Source organism: Ictalurus furcatus, chromosome 22 (assembly GCF_023375685.1).
Source record: "Ictalurus furcatus strain D&B chromosome 22, Billie_1.0, whole genome shotgun sequence".
NCBI classification, from domain to species: domain Eukaryota; kingdom Metazoa; phylum Chordata; class Actinopteri; order Siluriformes; family Ictaluridae; genus Ictalurus; species Ictalurus furcatus.
In genome coordinates, this window is record NC_071276.1 from 5432479 (window position 1) to 5449312 (window position 16834).

The 16834-nt window shown below is 38.7% G+C and overlaps 1 protein-coding gene across 4 annotated transcripts in view; it reads left to right on the plus strand.

Moving 5' to 3' along the window:
- Nucleotides 1-16834, plus strand: part of LOC128598996 (probable E3 ubiquitin-protein ligase HECTD4) — a 166464-nt gene that overhangs the window by 49422 nt on the left and 100208 nt on the right. For all 4 annotated transcript variants that reach the window (XM_053610277.1, XM_053610274.1, XM_053610275.1 and 1 more), the window contains exons 22-23: nt 182-301; nt 14626-14730. In XM_053610277.1, coding sequence (XP_053466252.1) covers nt 182-301; nt 14626-14730 — 225 coding nt within the window. The remainder of the gene's footprint in view (nt 1-181; nt 302-14625; nt 14731-16834) is intronic.

The following is a 16834-nucleotide window of genomic DNA, read 5'->3' on the forward strand; positions in this document are numbered from 1 at the left end:
CAGCTATGTTTTATTCCAGTTTTAAACATTCGTGTTATATTATACTTTCCTTTACAGTAATTTGCCAAACTGCACTGTCAATTTGCCAGTTACAGGCTGAATGTATGAGATTTGTTGTGCAAAATTCCAACATTTTCATGTTTCCCCAGTGATCAAATGTTGCTCTGTTTTATGTTTTTAGCTTGTTATCTACGCTGGTCCTAACACAAATAGTCGCAAAGTGACTGAGCATGGTGGCAACACCCTGGGTTACGGCAGCCGCAGTGTTCTGGGTACTGGTTGGCCAAAAGATCTTGTAAAGGTGAGAAAGATAAGCACACACAGACTGGTATGCTATATGGACTTTAAAATGAGGGCATTCAAATGTTTAATTACATAATTTATTCACTGTTTCTCAACACTTCATGATGAAATTATCTGTTCATTAAATATATTTCTTCATAAACTTTCAGAACATATTCAAGCAATAGAAATAAAAGAACCAAGTCAAATGATTCCAAAATTTTAATGTTTTAACTATTAAATGGCCTTAGAGTGAAAATGTCAGCAGGAAGTACAGGTTTGATTGGGTTTATACAGTTATATGCAATTGTTTGGGCACATTTGGGAAAATCGCACATTGTGTTGATTTTTAAAGTAAAAGGGAGTACACAGAAACTTTGTAAATGGTAATGCACAATTACTTTTTATTTGATTAATGTTCCTGAAAAAAGAAAGTAATTTTGGCATGTGGAAAGGTTTGGACACCTTTCTATTGATAGGATCTCAAAAATTAACTTGTAAGGCCTTAATTGATTTGTTCGGACTTAGAATTACTCGGATATTGTCATTAGAAAAGGTCAGCTGATGACAATTCAAAGCGTTATAAATTCTCTGGCTCTCCATACCTTGTGCTAACACTTAACAACCATGGGCTCCTCTTAGTAGCTGACTTGAGGATTTGAAAATAAATCTAATTGATGCTTTCAAAGCAGGGGATGGCTATAAAATATATATCAAAACCAAAACTATATACAGACACGTACAACGAATGTCTTCCTTCAATTCGGTATTTTTATTTAGCAGGGCTTAAATAACAATTGTGTGGCCCTCACCAACTTCTATAAACAAACTGATAAACTTCAAGTGACAACAGCAAAAAAGAAAAAAGCACAACAGATTTTACACATGTACTCTAGTAGTAGTTTTTTTCTCAAAAAAGTAAACCAACATTCAGAAACCAGGTGGAAAAAACTAAGTACACCCGTTCTACCTCTGCAAACATTAAGATAGCAATCAGCAGCCAAGTGTAAATGCACAAAATTAGCTTACAATCAGGAAGTGTGACTACCTCTATAAAAGCAGAACTTTTGACAGTTTAGTGTTCTGGAGCACTCGGATGCGTGTCTACTTCAGCCATGGCAACGTATTGTTGCTGGTCGTCAATCTGGAAAGAGTTATAATGCCATCTCCAAACAATTTGAAATTCACTATTCTACAGTGAGAACGATTGTTTACAAATGGAGAGCCTTCAAGACAGTTACCAGTCTTCCCACGAGTGGGTGTCAGCACATTCAGTCTAATGAAGTTAAAAAAAACCAAACAAACACTACATCATGTGACCTACAGGCCTCTGTAAGCACATAAAATTTTTATGTTCATGACGACACAATCAGAAAAGCATAGATTTCATGGAAGGGTGACTAAGAAAAAGCTCCTTCTATAGCAACACAACTTGCAAAATTGCATCTGGTGGGAAAAAAACCCCCAAAAAGTTGTGGAAAAATATCCTTTTGATGAGACCAAGGTGGAGATGTTTAATTATCATTCACAACGCCATTTTGGGCAAAAACCAAATGCAGCATATCACCACAAACACATCATACCTACTGCCAAGCATGGTGGTGTTAGTGGTGATGATTTTGTGCTTGGCAGCCACAGGACCTGGGAAACTTCGTCATTTGGACAACAATGAACTTCACTTTATACCAGAGTATTCTCAAGACAAATTTGAAGCCATCTGTCCAGCAGCTTAAATTGGGCCAAAATTGCATCATGCAGCAGGATAATGATCCCAAGCACACCAGCAAATTCACATCTGAATGGCTCAAGAAGAAAAAACTCATGGTGTTGGAATGGCCAAATAAAAAGTCCCAACCTCAACTGCATTGAGATGCTGTGGGAGGATCTTAAGAGGGCAGTGCATAAACGAATGCCCTCCACAATATGCCCACAAACAATGAACTGAAGCAATGTTGTAAAGAAGAGTGGGCCAGAATTTCTCTAAAACATGAGACATGAGAGAGTGATTAACTCCTACAGAATAATAATAATAATAATTTTATTTTTTTTATAGTGCCTTTCTACAAACTCAAGGTCAATTTTCAATTAGAAAGCAGACATAAATAGCACAACGTGCCCGCACACACACACACACACACACACACACACACACACACACACACACACACACACACACACACAAAAACCATGACCATTCAGTTGAGTCACAGAAACATTGGACAAAGAGATGGATTTTGAGTTGGTTTTTAAAATCTTGTACAGAGGTAAAATTACAGAGGAATTGTGGAATAGAGTTCCAAAGTGAAGGGGCTACTATGCAAAAAGCTCTACCACCGAGTGAGGACAGCTTGTAATGTGGCATGAATAATAGGCCGGTATCAGATGACCTGAGAGAGCGTGATGGAGTGTAGGGACAGATGAGATCAGCAGTGGGGGCTGGACCATGTAAGGCTTTGGAAATGATGAGGAGAACTTTGTATTGGATGCGATATGAAACAGGTAACCAGTGTAACCTGCGAAGTACAGGAGTGATATGTGGTGATTTCTTAGAATGAGAGAGAAACCTGGCTGCTCAATTCTGGATGTATTGCAGTTTATTGATTGTTTTAATGGGAAGTCCAGAAAAGAGAGCATTACAATATTCAGGCCAAGAACTGATGAAGCCATGGACAAGGGTCCATGAAGTTGTTTACTACAAGTTATTGTTGCTAAAGGGTGGTTCTATAGAGTGTGCTTATTTTTCCCCACCTGGTTTCTGAACATTGGTTTATTTGTGGGGCATAATTTTTGGGAAGAAATGATCACAAATTTACATCTGTTGTAGTTTTTGTTGTCACCTGAGGTCATTTGTTTAAGTTGGTGAGGCCCACGCAATTGTTATTTAGGCCCTGATGATAAATAAAACATAAAATTGAAGGAGGGTGTACTTTGTTTTTCCCAATGACTGTATATGGGTGGACATTGTAACAAGGATTCAAAAGTAAAGCCAAGATGTCTCTAAGACCCTCTATCGGCTGGTTGCTGCACAATATTCAATACCGTCCATTCCCGTGTTTATGAATGGGACAGGTGGCATATTTCCATTTTAATTCACACCTCCAGAAATTATTTTCAGGAATAGGGTTATGTAGTTTTTACAAGTTACGTTGACCTTATCTCCTCTAATGTTTTTCCTTATGATTAGGAGTTATTTGGTGATAAAGAATGTGTTTGATTGGTTGATGTGGTTGTGATTGACCGTATTGGACATGACAGCCGAACCTCATGAATGTGTATGCACTTTCCAACATGCACCTGAAACTGTTGATGGTTCTGTAGCAAAGCCATGTGGTGTTCTGTTGTGACTTGTTCTAACTGACCCTTAGCGGGGAACTTTTTCTGATATGTTGCTCATTTTGTTGTTTAAGCTAGCCCATTGTACTGCAAAACATGATTGCATAAACCAAGGTCGCTAACACTAACTAAATTTCATAGTCATTTACTATTGACTGTATGACATTAGTGAAACTTTTAGTAGCTTGTTAAGGTTAGCCAATCACTCCTTTTTAAATGGACTACATCCACAGAATGAGCAGACAATATAAGAGTGCACTTCTCCATTTAGATGGGTAACTTGCTGCAGGGATCAGAGCTAGATTAAAATCATGGAAAGCAGCGATTTATTAATTTGTGTTGAGTGTAAAGGTTGACTGCTGCTTTCCATTATATTTGCAGTTAGTACATTAAATTACCTACTTATACTTACAGTATGTTGATTAAATGGATGGATGGGCGGTGGTGGCTTGGCAGTTAAGGCTCTGGGTTACTGATCGGAAGGTCGGAGGTTCAAGCCCCAGCGCTGCCAAGCTGCCAATGTTGGGCCCTCAAGCAAGGCCCTTAACCCTCTCTGAATTCCAGGGCGCTGTATCATGGCTGACCCTTTTGGATTATTGCAAAAAAATAAGCTCTGTGATCAACAAAAGTTTACAATACTAACACATTTTGTCCACCAAGATAATTTTCACAAATGAACACAACTTTCATGAAGTTTGAAGCCTAAATAGAATCACCAGAAATAAACAGCTAACCGTGTACTATAAACGAACTACACCACGGTCGTTCAACTTCAACGTCACCATTACCAAGCTTCCAACAACTTTTCCAAACTTGATTTAAAACATTTTCCATAATACAGATTTACTCTGTGGATTAATTTTCATCCACGTTTTTTTGCACAGCACACCTGAACCAGTTTATCTGCAAAGACTTTTCTTGTTCGGCATGATGTGGTTTAATGTCCTCGACAACGTCTGTAGTCCCATCTAGCAACATGTTAGTGTCATGATTTCCCCTCGCGCAAGCGCTGGAGCACAAAGCGAAGCTGTCAGCTCGAGTGCTAAAATGCTTACTCATTTCCGGGTTTTGGCATTACAAAATGACGTCATCCCTGCGCCGCTCTGTGGTGATTGGCTGTAAGTGTAGGAAGCGCTTGATTCGATCTGCAGCGTAGTTTTCTATGAGCGGAGGGCAAAACTTAAACGTCAATATCACTGTCGATCATATTCATGTAATCGTGGGCATTCAAAATCATAATCGAGGTCAATAATCAATTTATATATGGATTTTATCATTGTCAGGAAAAGATTTTAGAGCTTTGAGCCGTGACTGACTGAACTACCATTTGCTAGCTAGCTAACCTTAATGATAATAGGGTTGTCAGCCCTATTATCATTAAGGTTAGCTAGCTAGCAAATGGTAGTTCAGTCAGTCACGGCTCAAAGCTCTAAAATCTTTTCCTGAAAATGATATAATCCATATACCCATAAAAATGTGTGACTTCAATTGAGCATTTTACATATTAATAAAACCGTACTTTTGGCTGACGTGCCAACATGCACGTTCACGCACCATGTCCATCACCAGTATGAGCAGACGAGAGGTAAACCTAGTGTCCATCTGCACGTATTTACCGCACATGCTCTGGCTCCAAGGTGTCTACTGCTCAGACTCTGGCTCCAGTTTCTGCAAGATGGCAACTCCCATTTCGACCCAAAAAATGGATTCAAAACTGCATAATGGGAGTAAATGGTGCCATGTTATCCACTCATGTGCAGTGCTGTGAAAAAGTATTTGCCCCTTCCTGATTTCTTCTGTTTTTGTGTATATCTCGTACTAAATTGTTTCAGAAATGAAAACAAAATCTAAGATGAAACAAAGGCAACCTGATTAAACACACAATATTGTTTTTAAACGATAATGTTATTTATTAAAGCATAAAAGTTATACATTACCACCTGGGCCTGTGTGAAAATGTATTTGCCCCTATAGATACTAATTCCCCAAATCTTTGGAACTGCATTCATAATGGGGTTCAGCTGGACTAGACACAATCAGGCCTGATTACTGCAAACCCTGTTCGATCAATTCAACACTTAAATAGAACTTTTTCAACAGCATGAAGTTGGTTAAAAGGTCTTACTCAGTAACACACAGTGCCAAAATTGAAAGAAAGTCTATACATTATAAAGAAGAAGGTGATTGAAATACATCAGTCTGGGAAGGTTCACAAAGCTATTTCAAAGGCTCTGGGACTCCAGAGAACCACAGTGAGAGTCATTATCTCCAAATGGAAAAACTTGGCACAGTAATGAACCTTCCCCGATGTGGCTGACCTTCCAAATTCCTCCAAGAGCACAGGAACTATTCATCCAGGAAGTCACAAAAGACCCAAGGACAACATCAAAGGACCTACAGGCCTCTCTTGCATCAATAAAGGTCACTGTTTATGACTCCACTATCAGAAAGACACTGGGCAAAAATGGCATCCATGGAAGAGTGGCGAGGTGAAAACCACTGCTAACCCAGAAGAACATTAAGACTCATCTGGATTTTGCCAAAACTCACCTTCATGATCCTCATACCTCATGCACAACTGGATTATGCAGCAAGACAATAAATCCAAAGCATATGAGTAATTCCTAATCCTATAAGTAAGTGAAAGTATATTTTCAGTTATCAGAAGTGTTTGGTTGCAGTTATTGCTGCTAAAGGTGCCACAACCAGATTTGAAGTTTAAATGGGAAATGAGTTTTTCACATGGGTAATAGGTGTTGGATAACTTTTTTTTTTTTTTTTGCTTCAATAAAATAAATAAATAAAACTGCATTGCATGTTTACTCAGGTTGCCTTTGTTTTATGTTCTATTTTGTTTGAAAATCTAAAACGGTTTGGTATGAGAGATTCACAAAAACAGAAGAAATCTGTACTTTTTCACAGCACTGTATAGTCATTAACTTTATAGATCAAAACACTTCCAGCTCATAGGTTCCACTGTCTGAAATGTCATTAAGAAATGGCAGTTAAGAGGAAATGTGGAAGTCAAGAAAGACCAAGAAGACCAGGAAAACTCTCTGATAAAACTATCTCAGATATTTGCTGGGCAGAAAGGCCTCAACACCTCCCATATGACACTAAAGACCTGCAAGATGGTTTAGATGAGACAGGAGTGGTGGTGAACCATTCTACTGTGAAGGCTTAGGAGTAATTTTATTGGCAAGGCCAATGCTTTGTTTTTGGCTCTATACTGAAGTCATTTGGCTTTGAGATTTAAAAAAAAAAATGAATGAGATGAGCGATCAGAATTTCAGCTTTTATTACCTGATATTTACCTCTAGAAGATCTACATAGAACATGCCTCCTTTGCTACCATCAATAACATCAGTAAAGATTACTCGGCCCATTCCAGAGCAGCCATGCTAGCACAAGCCATGACACAACCTCCACCGTGTTTGACTGATGAGCTCATATGTTTTATATAGAGTAGATCCCTTCTTTCTCCACTTATCCCTTCTTTTTTTTTTCCTCAAATATTTTTATTGAGAAAGAAAACATACTTCCTGTCACATAGCAACAATACCATTCTCATTTTTGTTATACTTACATATACACACATACATGCACAGTGTAGAAAAGAAAAACCAAATTAAAGAGTACAATCAACTAAACAACCACCCCCCACCCCAGCTCATCATGGCTAACCAATATCTATATCTGGCTAAGTATACATTGTAAAATCCGACAACAGGCACAAAAATTCAAGAGGGCAGTGTCTGTAACTCCATAAAATATGAAATAAAGGGTTGCCATTTATAAGAAAAAACTTGTCAGTACAACCCCTCATCGTATACTTTATTTTCTCGAGTTTTTAAAAAAAAAAAAAAAAATCACGTCCTTTAGCCACTGGGAGACAGTTGGATATTTAGCAGACTTCCGATGCAACAGTAGGGAACGTCTTGCTATTAGGGATGTGAAAGCGATAATGTCTTTTTGTACAGAGCTTAATAATAATAATAACTTTATTTTATAAAGCGCCTTTAAAAGCAGTTTCTCAAAGCGCTGTACACAAAATAAGCAGTACACAGAAAAATAAAACACATAAAAACTAATAAGAACAGCAACGTTAATAATAATAAAATAATAATAAAAGAAGACATCAGCAGTCAAATGCAAGTTGTGTGTTTTAAGTTGAGCTTTAAAAATGCCAAAGGTCTGAGTTTCCCTGAGTTCAGGAGGAAGAGAGTTCCAAAGTGAAGGAGCATAGACAGAAAAAGCCCTGTCACCCATAGATTTTAAGCGTGTATGTGGAATAGTTAACAGTTAATGGAACTGAGGCATCAGGAATCCCAAATATAGCAATCAATAGGCAAGGTTTTAAATGTACTCTGAGAATAGTGGACATGATGATAGTAAAGAAACCAGTCCAAAAACCGCAGAGACCAGGGCAAAAGAAAAACATATGGCCAAGATGACAGGGAGAGCCATGGCATTTATCACACTTGTCCTCTACTTCTGGATATATTACAGAAAGTCTCGACTTAAACAAATGGTCCCTATGTAAAATTTTGAATTGTATGAATCCAAGACGAGCACAAGAAGTAGTAGACTGTATCCTACCTTTAGCACGTTCCCAACACTCTTCACTTATTTGTACTCCTAACTCCATTTCCCACACATTCTTAATTTTGGGACTCGACTGACTACCTAGCGCCAGAATAAAATCCTAAATCTTAGAAATCATTACTCTCTGATGTGGATTGTTTGAAAGCAAGCTTTTCTAAGCCTGTTGAGGAGGTGCAGAGGGGAAATTAGGAAAACATTTAGAAACAAAATTGCGAGTTTGAAAATAACGAAACAGATGTGTCACAGGGAGGTCATAAGTAGATGACAGATTCGCAAAGCTATCAAAGACACCATCAGCATACAGATCTTTTAAATTGTTTAATGTCCTTGTCATACCACACTGAAAATGTAGAGTCCAAACACGATGGAGGAAATAAGTGGTTGTTGCTTAAAGGACCCAAAGAGGATGCACCTACAAATTTAAAGCGCCGTCTAAATTGATACCAAATCTTAAGTGTGTTAAGGACAACTTGATTATCTGTATATAGAGAGTGTTTTGTAGGTAGAGAGGAATAAAGTAAAGCAGGTATAGAGGATTCCCTACAAGATGATGGTTCCAAAAAGATCCAGGAGATTTAACCCAGTAGCAGAGTTTATGGATGTGCGCAGCCCAGTAATAGAATTGAAAATTGGGTAATGCAAGTCCTCCACTAAGTCTCCATCTCTGCACTAAAGTTTTACGAACCCTTGGTGGCTTCCCAACACAAATAAAAGAATTAATTATTTTATCTAATGATTCGAAAAATTGTTTTGGCAGAAAAAGAGGAACTAACTGAAATAAGAAAAGAAACTTCTAAAATATATTCATTTTAACAACACTGATCCTGCCAATTAGAGAAAGGGGGAGGTTACCCCAACTTTGATTTTGGCTTTAATCTTTGAGATAAGGGGAGTGAAATTAGCTGATTACAAGATTAGATAAAGAACGTGTCATGTTGATACCTAGGTATTTAAACCCTGACTGACTACATCGAAAAGGTAGATCTGACTGTTGGAGAGAAAATGCTGCAGTATTGACAGGAAAACTGTTGCTTTTCTCCAAATTTAATTTATAACCCGAGACAAAACTGAAAGTTTCCAGAACACCTAAGACAGAAGGCACAGAGGCAATAGGATCAGTTACATACAACAGCAAATCATCAGCATATAGCGACAATTTGTATTCGGCACTGTATCGGACTATTCCTTTAAACAAGTGGGAAGATCTTAATAGTATAGACAGAGGCTCGATAGCGACAGCAAAAAGCAGAGGGGATAAAGGACAACCTTGGCGACACCCTCATCCGAGAGCAAAATAATCCGAACAAATATCGTTCGTCTGAACCCTGGCTTTAGGGGATGCGTAAAGGAATCCGAATTTCCTCAAAATTGCAAACAAATACTCCCACTCAACCCTGTCAAATGCTTTTTCAGCATCTAAAGAAATTACAATCTCAGGAAGCTCAGCCGAATGCTTTGAATAAATTATATTAAAGAGTTTACTGGTATTGAAAAACAACTGACGTCCCTTTATAAAACCGTTCTGCTCTTCAGATATAATATAAGGGAGCACTTTCTCTAAATGATATGCAATTACTTTTGCCAACACCTTTACATCTGCATTAAGCAGAGACAGCGGTCTATAAAAACCACAGGAGGTTGGATCTTTACCCTCCTTAAGAGGGAGAGCTATAGTGGCTTGTGTCAGAGTTGGAGGCAAAGACCCACATTCCAAGGATTCGTTGAACACAGATAAAAGCAGTGGTGCTAATTTTCCAATAAACATTTAAAAAAAAAAATTCAATTGGAAACCCGTCCGGGCCGGGAGCTTTGTGAGATTGCATAGTTTTAACTGAATTTAAAATTTCTTCAAGCGAGAGTGGGGAGTCCAGTTGCTTGGCAGTATTCGAATCAATAACAGGGTTACAAAGGTTTTGAACAAATGCATTCAATTTAGTATTGTCTGCAGGAAATTCGGCTTTATAAAGAGAAGAGTAAAATGATTTAAAAGTAGCATTAATTTCCATGGGCCCTATAGTGACAATATTATAAGTGTTTATATCACAGTGTAAAGCGCTTTGGATAAAAGCGCTATATAAGTGCGTCATATATAAGCACTATATAAGTGTGCCATTAACCATTTAAGTGTTTTTAATACTGGGTATGAGACAGGAAATGGCCTGTTGTCTTAGCTGATGTGCCAGTAAACGACTTGGCTTGTCGCCATGTTCATGGTGTGAACCACGAGTACGTAACAACAAGCGTTCTGCTTCTTTAGTTGGAGTAAGATTAAATTCTGCCTGTAAGTCGAGACTCTGTTTAAGAAGTTCTGGAGAAGGGTTCAATGCATATCTTTGATCGAGGCTACTGATTGCAGATGTGAGTTCATTAAATCTAGCAGTGTGCCTTTTATTAGAGAGAGCGGAGTAAGAAATAATCTGCCGTCTGATATAGGACTTAAGTGTCTCCCATAACAATGAAAGAAGTGGAGTCATTCTGACTGAAGAAAAGAAAGTCATAAGAAGTTGTTTAAATGAACTCACAGAATTCACTGTCTGCCAAAAGAAGAGTTAAATCTCCAAGGGGGTGAGCTACGTTTATAAATAGAAAGTCGAATATCTAATTGTAGAGGTGCATGGTCAGAAATTACATTACCCAAATAGTCAGAAGAAACTACGCAAGAATCAAGAGTGCTGTCTATAAAAAATAATGAATCTTCAAATAGGAATGATGCACCTGGGAGAAGAAAGAAAACTTTTTAAGAAAGGGGTTACGGGATCTCCATGGATCAACGAGACCATTCTGACACACAAAATCGGAAAACTGTTTTAGACATAGCAGATTGATTCAGAGTACGGGGATTAGACCGATCCAAGTTTGGGTCAAAAACGCAGTTTAAATCCTCTCCGAAAATCAACAGGTGAGTATTTAAAAAGGGGAGGTTGCTCAACAATCTATTTAGCAAACTCTACATCATCAAAGTTTGGAGCATTATACATTTACCAACAACACCTGTCTTTGCATTAGGGTACCAGCAACTATAATACACAGTATCACACAAAAGTGAGTACACCCCTCACATTTTTGTAAATATTTGATTATATCTTTTCATGTGACAACACTGAAGAAATGACACTTTGCTTCAAAGTAATGTAGTGAGTGTACAGCTTGTGTAACAGTGTAAATTTGCTGTTCCCTCAAAATAACTCAACACACAGCCATTAATGTCTAAACCTCTGGCAACAAAAGTGAGTACACCCCTAAGTGAAAATGTCCATATTGGGCCCAAAGTGTCAATATTTTGTGTGGCCACCATTATTTTCCAGCACTGCCAGAGCTTCACAGGTTGCCACTGGAGTCCTCTTCCACTCCTCCAATAACGACATCACAGAGCTGGTGGATGTTAGAGACCTTGTGCTCCTCCACCTTCCATTTGAGGATGCCCCACAGAGGCTCAATAGGGTTTAGGTCTGGAGACATGCTTGGCCAGTCCATCACCTTCACCCTCAGCTTCTTTAGCAAGCCTGCTGGGATCCATATTACTATTAACCATTTAAATAAAGTAAACCACAGGGATACAAATAGCCAATTAGAGCCGAAGTGGGACCCCCTCCCCCCAACAAACCCCTAAACACACACACCCAAAGTCTTCTTATACCAAAAGAACAAAGCAGAAAAGTGTAACCAAAAGTCGTCCACAAAAAAACTCAGTCCATAAGCTGAACTAACCAAAAAATATTACCAAAAAAGTTCCAGTAAGAGAAACGGCCCCTACTGACTTCAAGACTGAAAAACAGTCTGCGCGCAATAACAAATATAATCTTTCAAAGACTTGTTACAAATTAGACGAAATACAGATAATGTAACAGTGTAGCACGTAAGGCAGAGGAAAAAATACTAACATAATTTAAACAGAAACTCTAACCTAGTCAGACCATCAAAACAGTGAACCACATTATTACAGAGGTAGAGTTAAGGAGCGTGAAAAAGACGCCACTGTCGTAGGTGATGCAGCTCACCCAGATGTCAAGAATTTGACATAGTCCCCTGCTTCCTCCGCTGAAACGAAGTCTCTCTGAACACCGTTATATGTAATGCGAAGCCATGCTGGGTGAAGTATTCCATAGCGAGCGCCCTCAATGCCACGAAGTTGATGCCTAACCTCGTTAAATGCGGCTCGAGCCCAGGCTATCTTGGCTGTGTGGTCTGGGAAGGCTGAAATGGTCAAATCCCCCACTTTAATCCGTCGGAGCTCTCTCGTGCGGCGTAAAATGTCAACACAGTCACTGTGATAGTGGAATCTGCACACAATAGCTCATGGTCGTTCACCAGGCTTGGGTTTAGGCTGAAGGGTCCGGTGGGACCAGTCCAAAACCGGCTCCTTCTCCAGACCAAACACCTCCTTCAGCAAGGCCGCTACAGCAGCAGTTGTACATGTGTCAGGCCCCTCTGGAACGCCCACTATCCGAATGCTATTGCGCCGTGACCTAGACTCCAAGTCCTCACATTTATTCTCTAATTTGGTTACGGTCGCAGTGAGAGACTCGATAGTAGTCTTCATCCGAGCTATGTCAACGGTACAACCGGAGAGAGTGTGCTCCATTTCCCCAACAGTACCTTTCAGTGTTGATATGGTAGCATCGGTAGCAACTTTTTCACTAACCAGCTGTGTCTTCACGGCTTGCAGGTCAAGCTTGATAGTTGACCGTGCATCCCCGAGAGGCTCCTGGAGTTCCTTTCTAAAAATATCAACAATGTCCTTCCTCAGCGAAGCCAGCAACTCGAGCTTGATGGCGACGAAGTCGGGGTCACCGCGCAGCGAGGTGGATTCAGGGGAAGAAGGCGATTCGCTTGCCGGATGTACACCAGGCCTCAGTTGTGTCTGAATAGTGCCACGAGCTTTCGTGTTTTTTCCAGACATTTTAACATACCACAAAGTTAAACGTGCAAACAAAAAACTGAGTAGAATAAGTCAAAATCTATTGTATGACTGAAAAGTGCAAGTTAATTACAGTTTTAATCGAAATCAGCAGGAGCCTCCAACTTTGCGTCTTACTCCATCAGCGGCTCAGCAGCGCCCCTCCACTCTGGCCCTTCTATCACTTTGGTAGAAGTTAATCTTGGTTCCAAAATGTTTGTGACTCATCTCTGTATTTCTTTGCAAATTCCAGTATCATCTTCGATTCTTACCACTGATGAGTGGTTTGAATCTTGTGGTGTGGCCTCTATTTCTGCTGTCAAAGTCTTCTTTGAAAGGTGGATTGTGATACCTTCACCCCTGCCCTGTGGAGGTTGTTGGTGATGTCACTGCCTGTTGTTATTGGGTTTTCTTCATAGTTCTCACAATGTTTGTCAATAACTGCTTCTATTTTCATTGGTCAACCTGTTTGATGTCTGGTTCTTAGTGCACCAGTGGTTTCTTTCTTTATCAGGACCTTTGAAATTGTTGTATTGGCTATGCCCAATGCTTGTGCCATGTCTGATTAATTTTCCCTCTTTCTTAGCTTTAAAATGGCTTGTGTTTCTCACATAGACAGCTTTTTGTGATGGTTCATCCTTTTTTAACAAGTGCAGTCTTCACAGGTGAAACCCAGGGCTCAAACCAAACTATCAGAGCTATCACCTTTTTAAACAATCAATCTAACAGGCCACACCTGGGCAACAAGAAAGACCTGTCAGTCACATGTTCTAGTATTTTTGATCACTTGAAAAATGGGTGAGTTCAAACAAAAGGTGTTTATGTTCTAAGTTGTTTAACACATCTAGATGTAAATATCAGAAAATGAAAGCTCTGAAGCCAAAAAGAACTGGCTTTGCCGTTCCAATGCTTTCGCAGGGGACTGTATGTAGGCAGATCTTAAACATGCTGTGCATGCAAGATGGCCATAGAATATATTAGAGCTAGAAACGGTCTCCAAGAAATGGTAGTTGAAAAGTTCCTAAAATAGCGATGAAAAGACAAAAAGCATACCATGATATCAGCCAAGGGGTGTTGCCAAGTACTGACTTAGGGTGTCCAAAGTTTTGTATGTGCTGCAATTCCTATTTTTTAATTTAAGTTCATTATATATAAATAACTCTGCATTATTATCTGCATAAACATTTTTATAAAAAAAAAATAGTTTGCTGGAGAATATGTTTATCTCTTTTAACTTAAAAAACAAAATCAGCAAAATATGTACTATAGTGATGGATAGCCAAACACTTGGATACAACTGCATGCGTCTTAGAGATGTGTTGTGATCTGATCACCCGAGCCATTTGTGGAGACGGCAGAAATGCATATGACCACATAACTTTTGATTTGTATAATTGCTAATGCTTCTCAACAACCAGGGTTAAAATAAATTAGTGTTACAAAGTGACTCTTGCATGCAAGTGCTTACACACACAGATGCACTCATCACATGTTTTGTTGTTTCTCAGGTGGAGGGTGACACTGTGACATTTTCCTTTGAGATGAGAAGTGGCCGTGAACACAACACACCAGACAAAGCAATGTGGGGTTTCTCCTGCACTGTCCGAGCACAGGCAAGTACATTCGTAAAATAATAATAATACGCATTTTCAAAAGATTCAGTTGTCACGGCAAAGCATTTTACCATAAAGACATGGTATAAACCAATCAAGAGTCACTTAGGATATTACTATAACTAGTAAAATCAAACTGTTTTTCTATTTGTAGCTTTTATTGTCTCAGATTGCACAATTGAATATACTAGTTGCTGTATAAAGGTGTGTGCAAAAAAAGAAATACTGAGAATATCCCCTTTTTAATTATAAGACTTAATTTCAAATTCATGTAAAACAAATTACCTGTGTAAGAAATATGGTAGATATTTTCAAGTGAACAAATCAAAATGAGGTAGAAAACCTTTTGGTCTGATTAGACAGAAGTGCTAAAACTTTTCAACTTGAATTCGAAATAATGTGTGGTGGTCACATTCAGTCAGCCACATTCAGATAATTTTTTCACTATTCTTCATGGGAATTCAACAATAGAAAGTGAAAATTTCCCCAGCTTAAAAAAACCCAAACAAAAAATAGAGTTCTGTCTCAAATCACTTCCTTTCCAAACTGTTATTGAGTGCTACAACTAACCAGTTTTCCCCATTACAGTTAATGTTTGAATAAAAAAAAAATTGACCCCTCGCACCTTCAAATGAGCCCTTTTGAAAAGCAGTGTCAAGAAATGCATGACTCTTATAAAGCCAGTTGACTGGTAAGTTCCTGTGGTTTTCGAGTCATTTATGGTACACATGCTGTATGTTACTGACACCATAAAATGTCCTAATAATGCAGTAGTCCTGAATTGTAAATCTGGAATTTAAAAGATGTAGGCTGGTCAAGGCTTGGGCTCGCAGAAAATTCATAATGGTCATTTGGGGTTGTTTGGCCAAAAGGTTTGTGAACCCCTGTTTTAACCCTGTTAAACATCTGTGGTGAGATCTAAAACATTGCTATAGATTCTAAAGAATATTAATTTTATGCTTACCAACTGGTAACAGTTTCGGTGCAGTGGTGGCTTGGCGGTTAAGGCTCTGGGTTACTGATCAGAAGGTTGGTGGTTCAAGCCCCGGCACTACCAAGCTGCCGCTGTTGGGCCCTTGAGCAAGGCCCTTATCCCTCTCTGCTCCAGGGGCTGATCATGGCTGATACTCCAGCTTCCTGACATGCTGGGATATGCAAAGAAAAGAATTTCACTGTGCATATGTATACGTGATCAATAAAGACTCATTATCGTTAACAGCCTGACAAATAAAATCATAACCATGACAGTGGTAAGTGCTGATTCTGTAAGTGCCAATGCCAGATTCCGGACTATACATTAGTTTAATACATCATGCTTTTTATTCTTACTTACAAAAGAATAGAACTCTTGGACTTTATTCAAAATCTTGGAAAAGATGTGTTGGACATTGTACAGTAAGTAGAGCAAGTAGAAGTTTAAGATGGATTAATAAGTGGTTTTTCTTAGCTTTGGGTCATGTTCTGAGCTGAGTGGCTGAATTTATAATGTTTATTAAGGGCTCCCCAATCACCAAGAATAATTCCCAAAGTAATTTTTGACAGTATTGCTCTAAGGACACATGTGGATGGTCAAGAGCATGGATCTCAAACTCAAATTTCTCCTGGGAAACATCAGCATTTTTGTGAGTAATGTAATAATGTTTAATCTATAATTAAAAAACAAACATTTATCAATTAACACCGGGGGGGGGGGGCTTATTTTTGCTGCTGACCACACCCCTTTATAAAATTTCACACAAATGAAATCATATTATTTCTATCAAGTATTTCCTTATTTAAGTGCTTAAGCACTTTAAAGTAAGTTTTGAATTTCACTTTCATCAGGTCAGAAAATAAATGATGCTAAGATTGACTGTCCCAGTTTACCGGATATTCCAGTGTCCCTGAATTCACCCTACATATCCTTAGTTTCCTATCTTGCTGGCTCCATCAACTATTATTTTTCCTACATAGTTATTGGTCTCTAAACAGGGTCATACATTTTGGGGTTTGGAGTCAATTATTGAATCACATTAAAGTGCAATATCTGTTATGTTTCTAAATCTTTTTAGACATGGCTCAAACTTGCAGCAAGTAAGTGTTGATTTGAACATTTCCACATTTG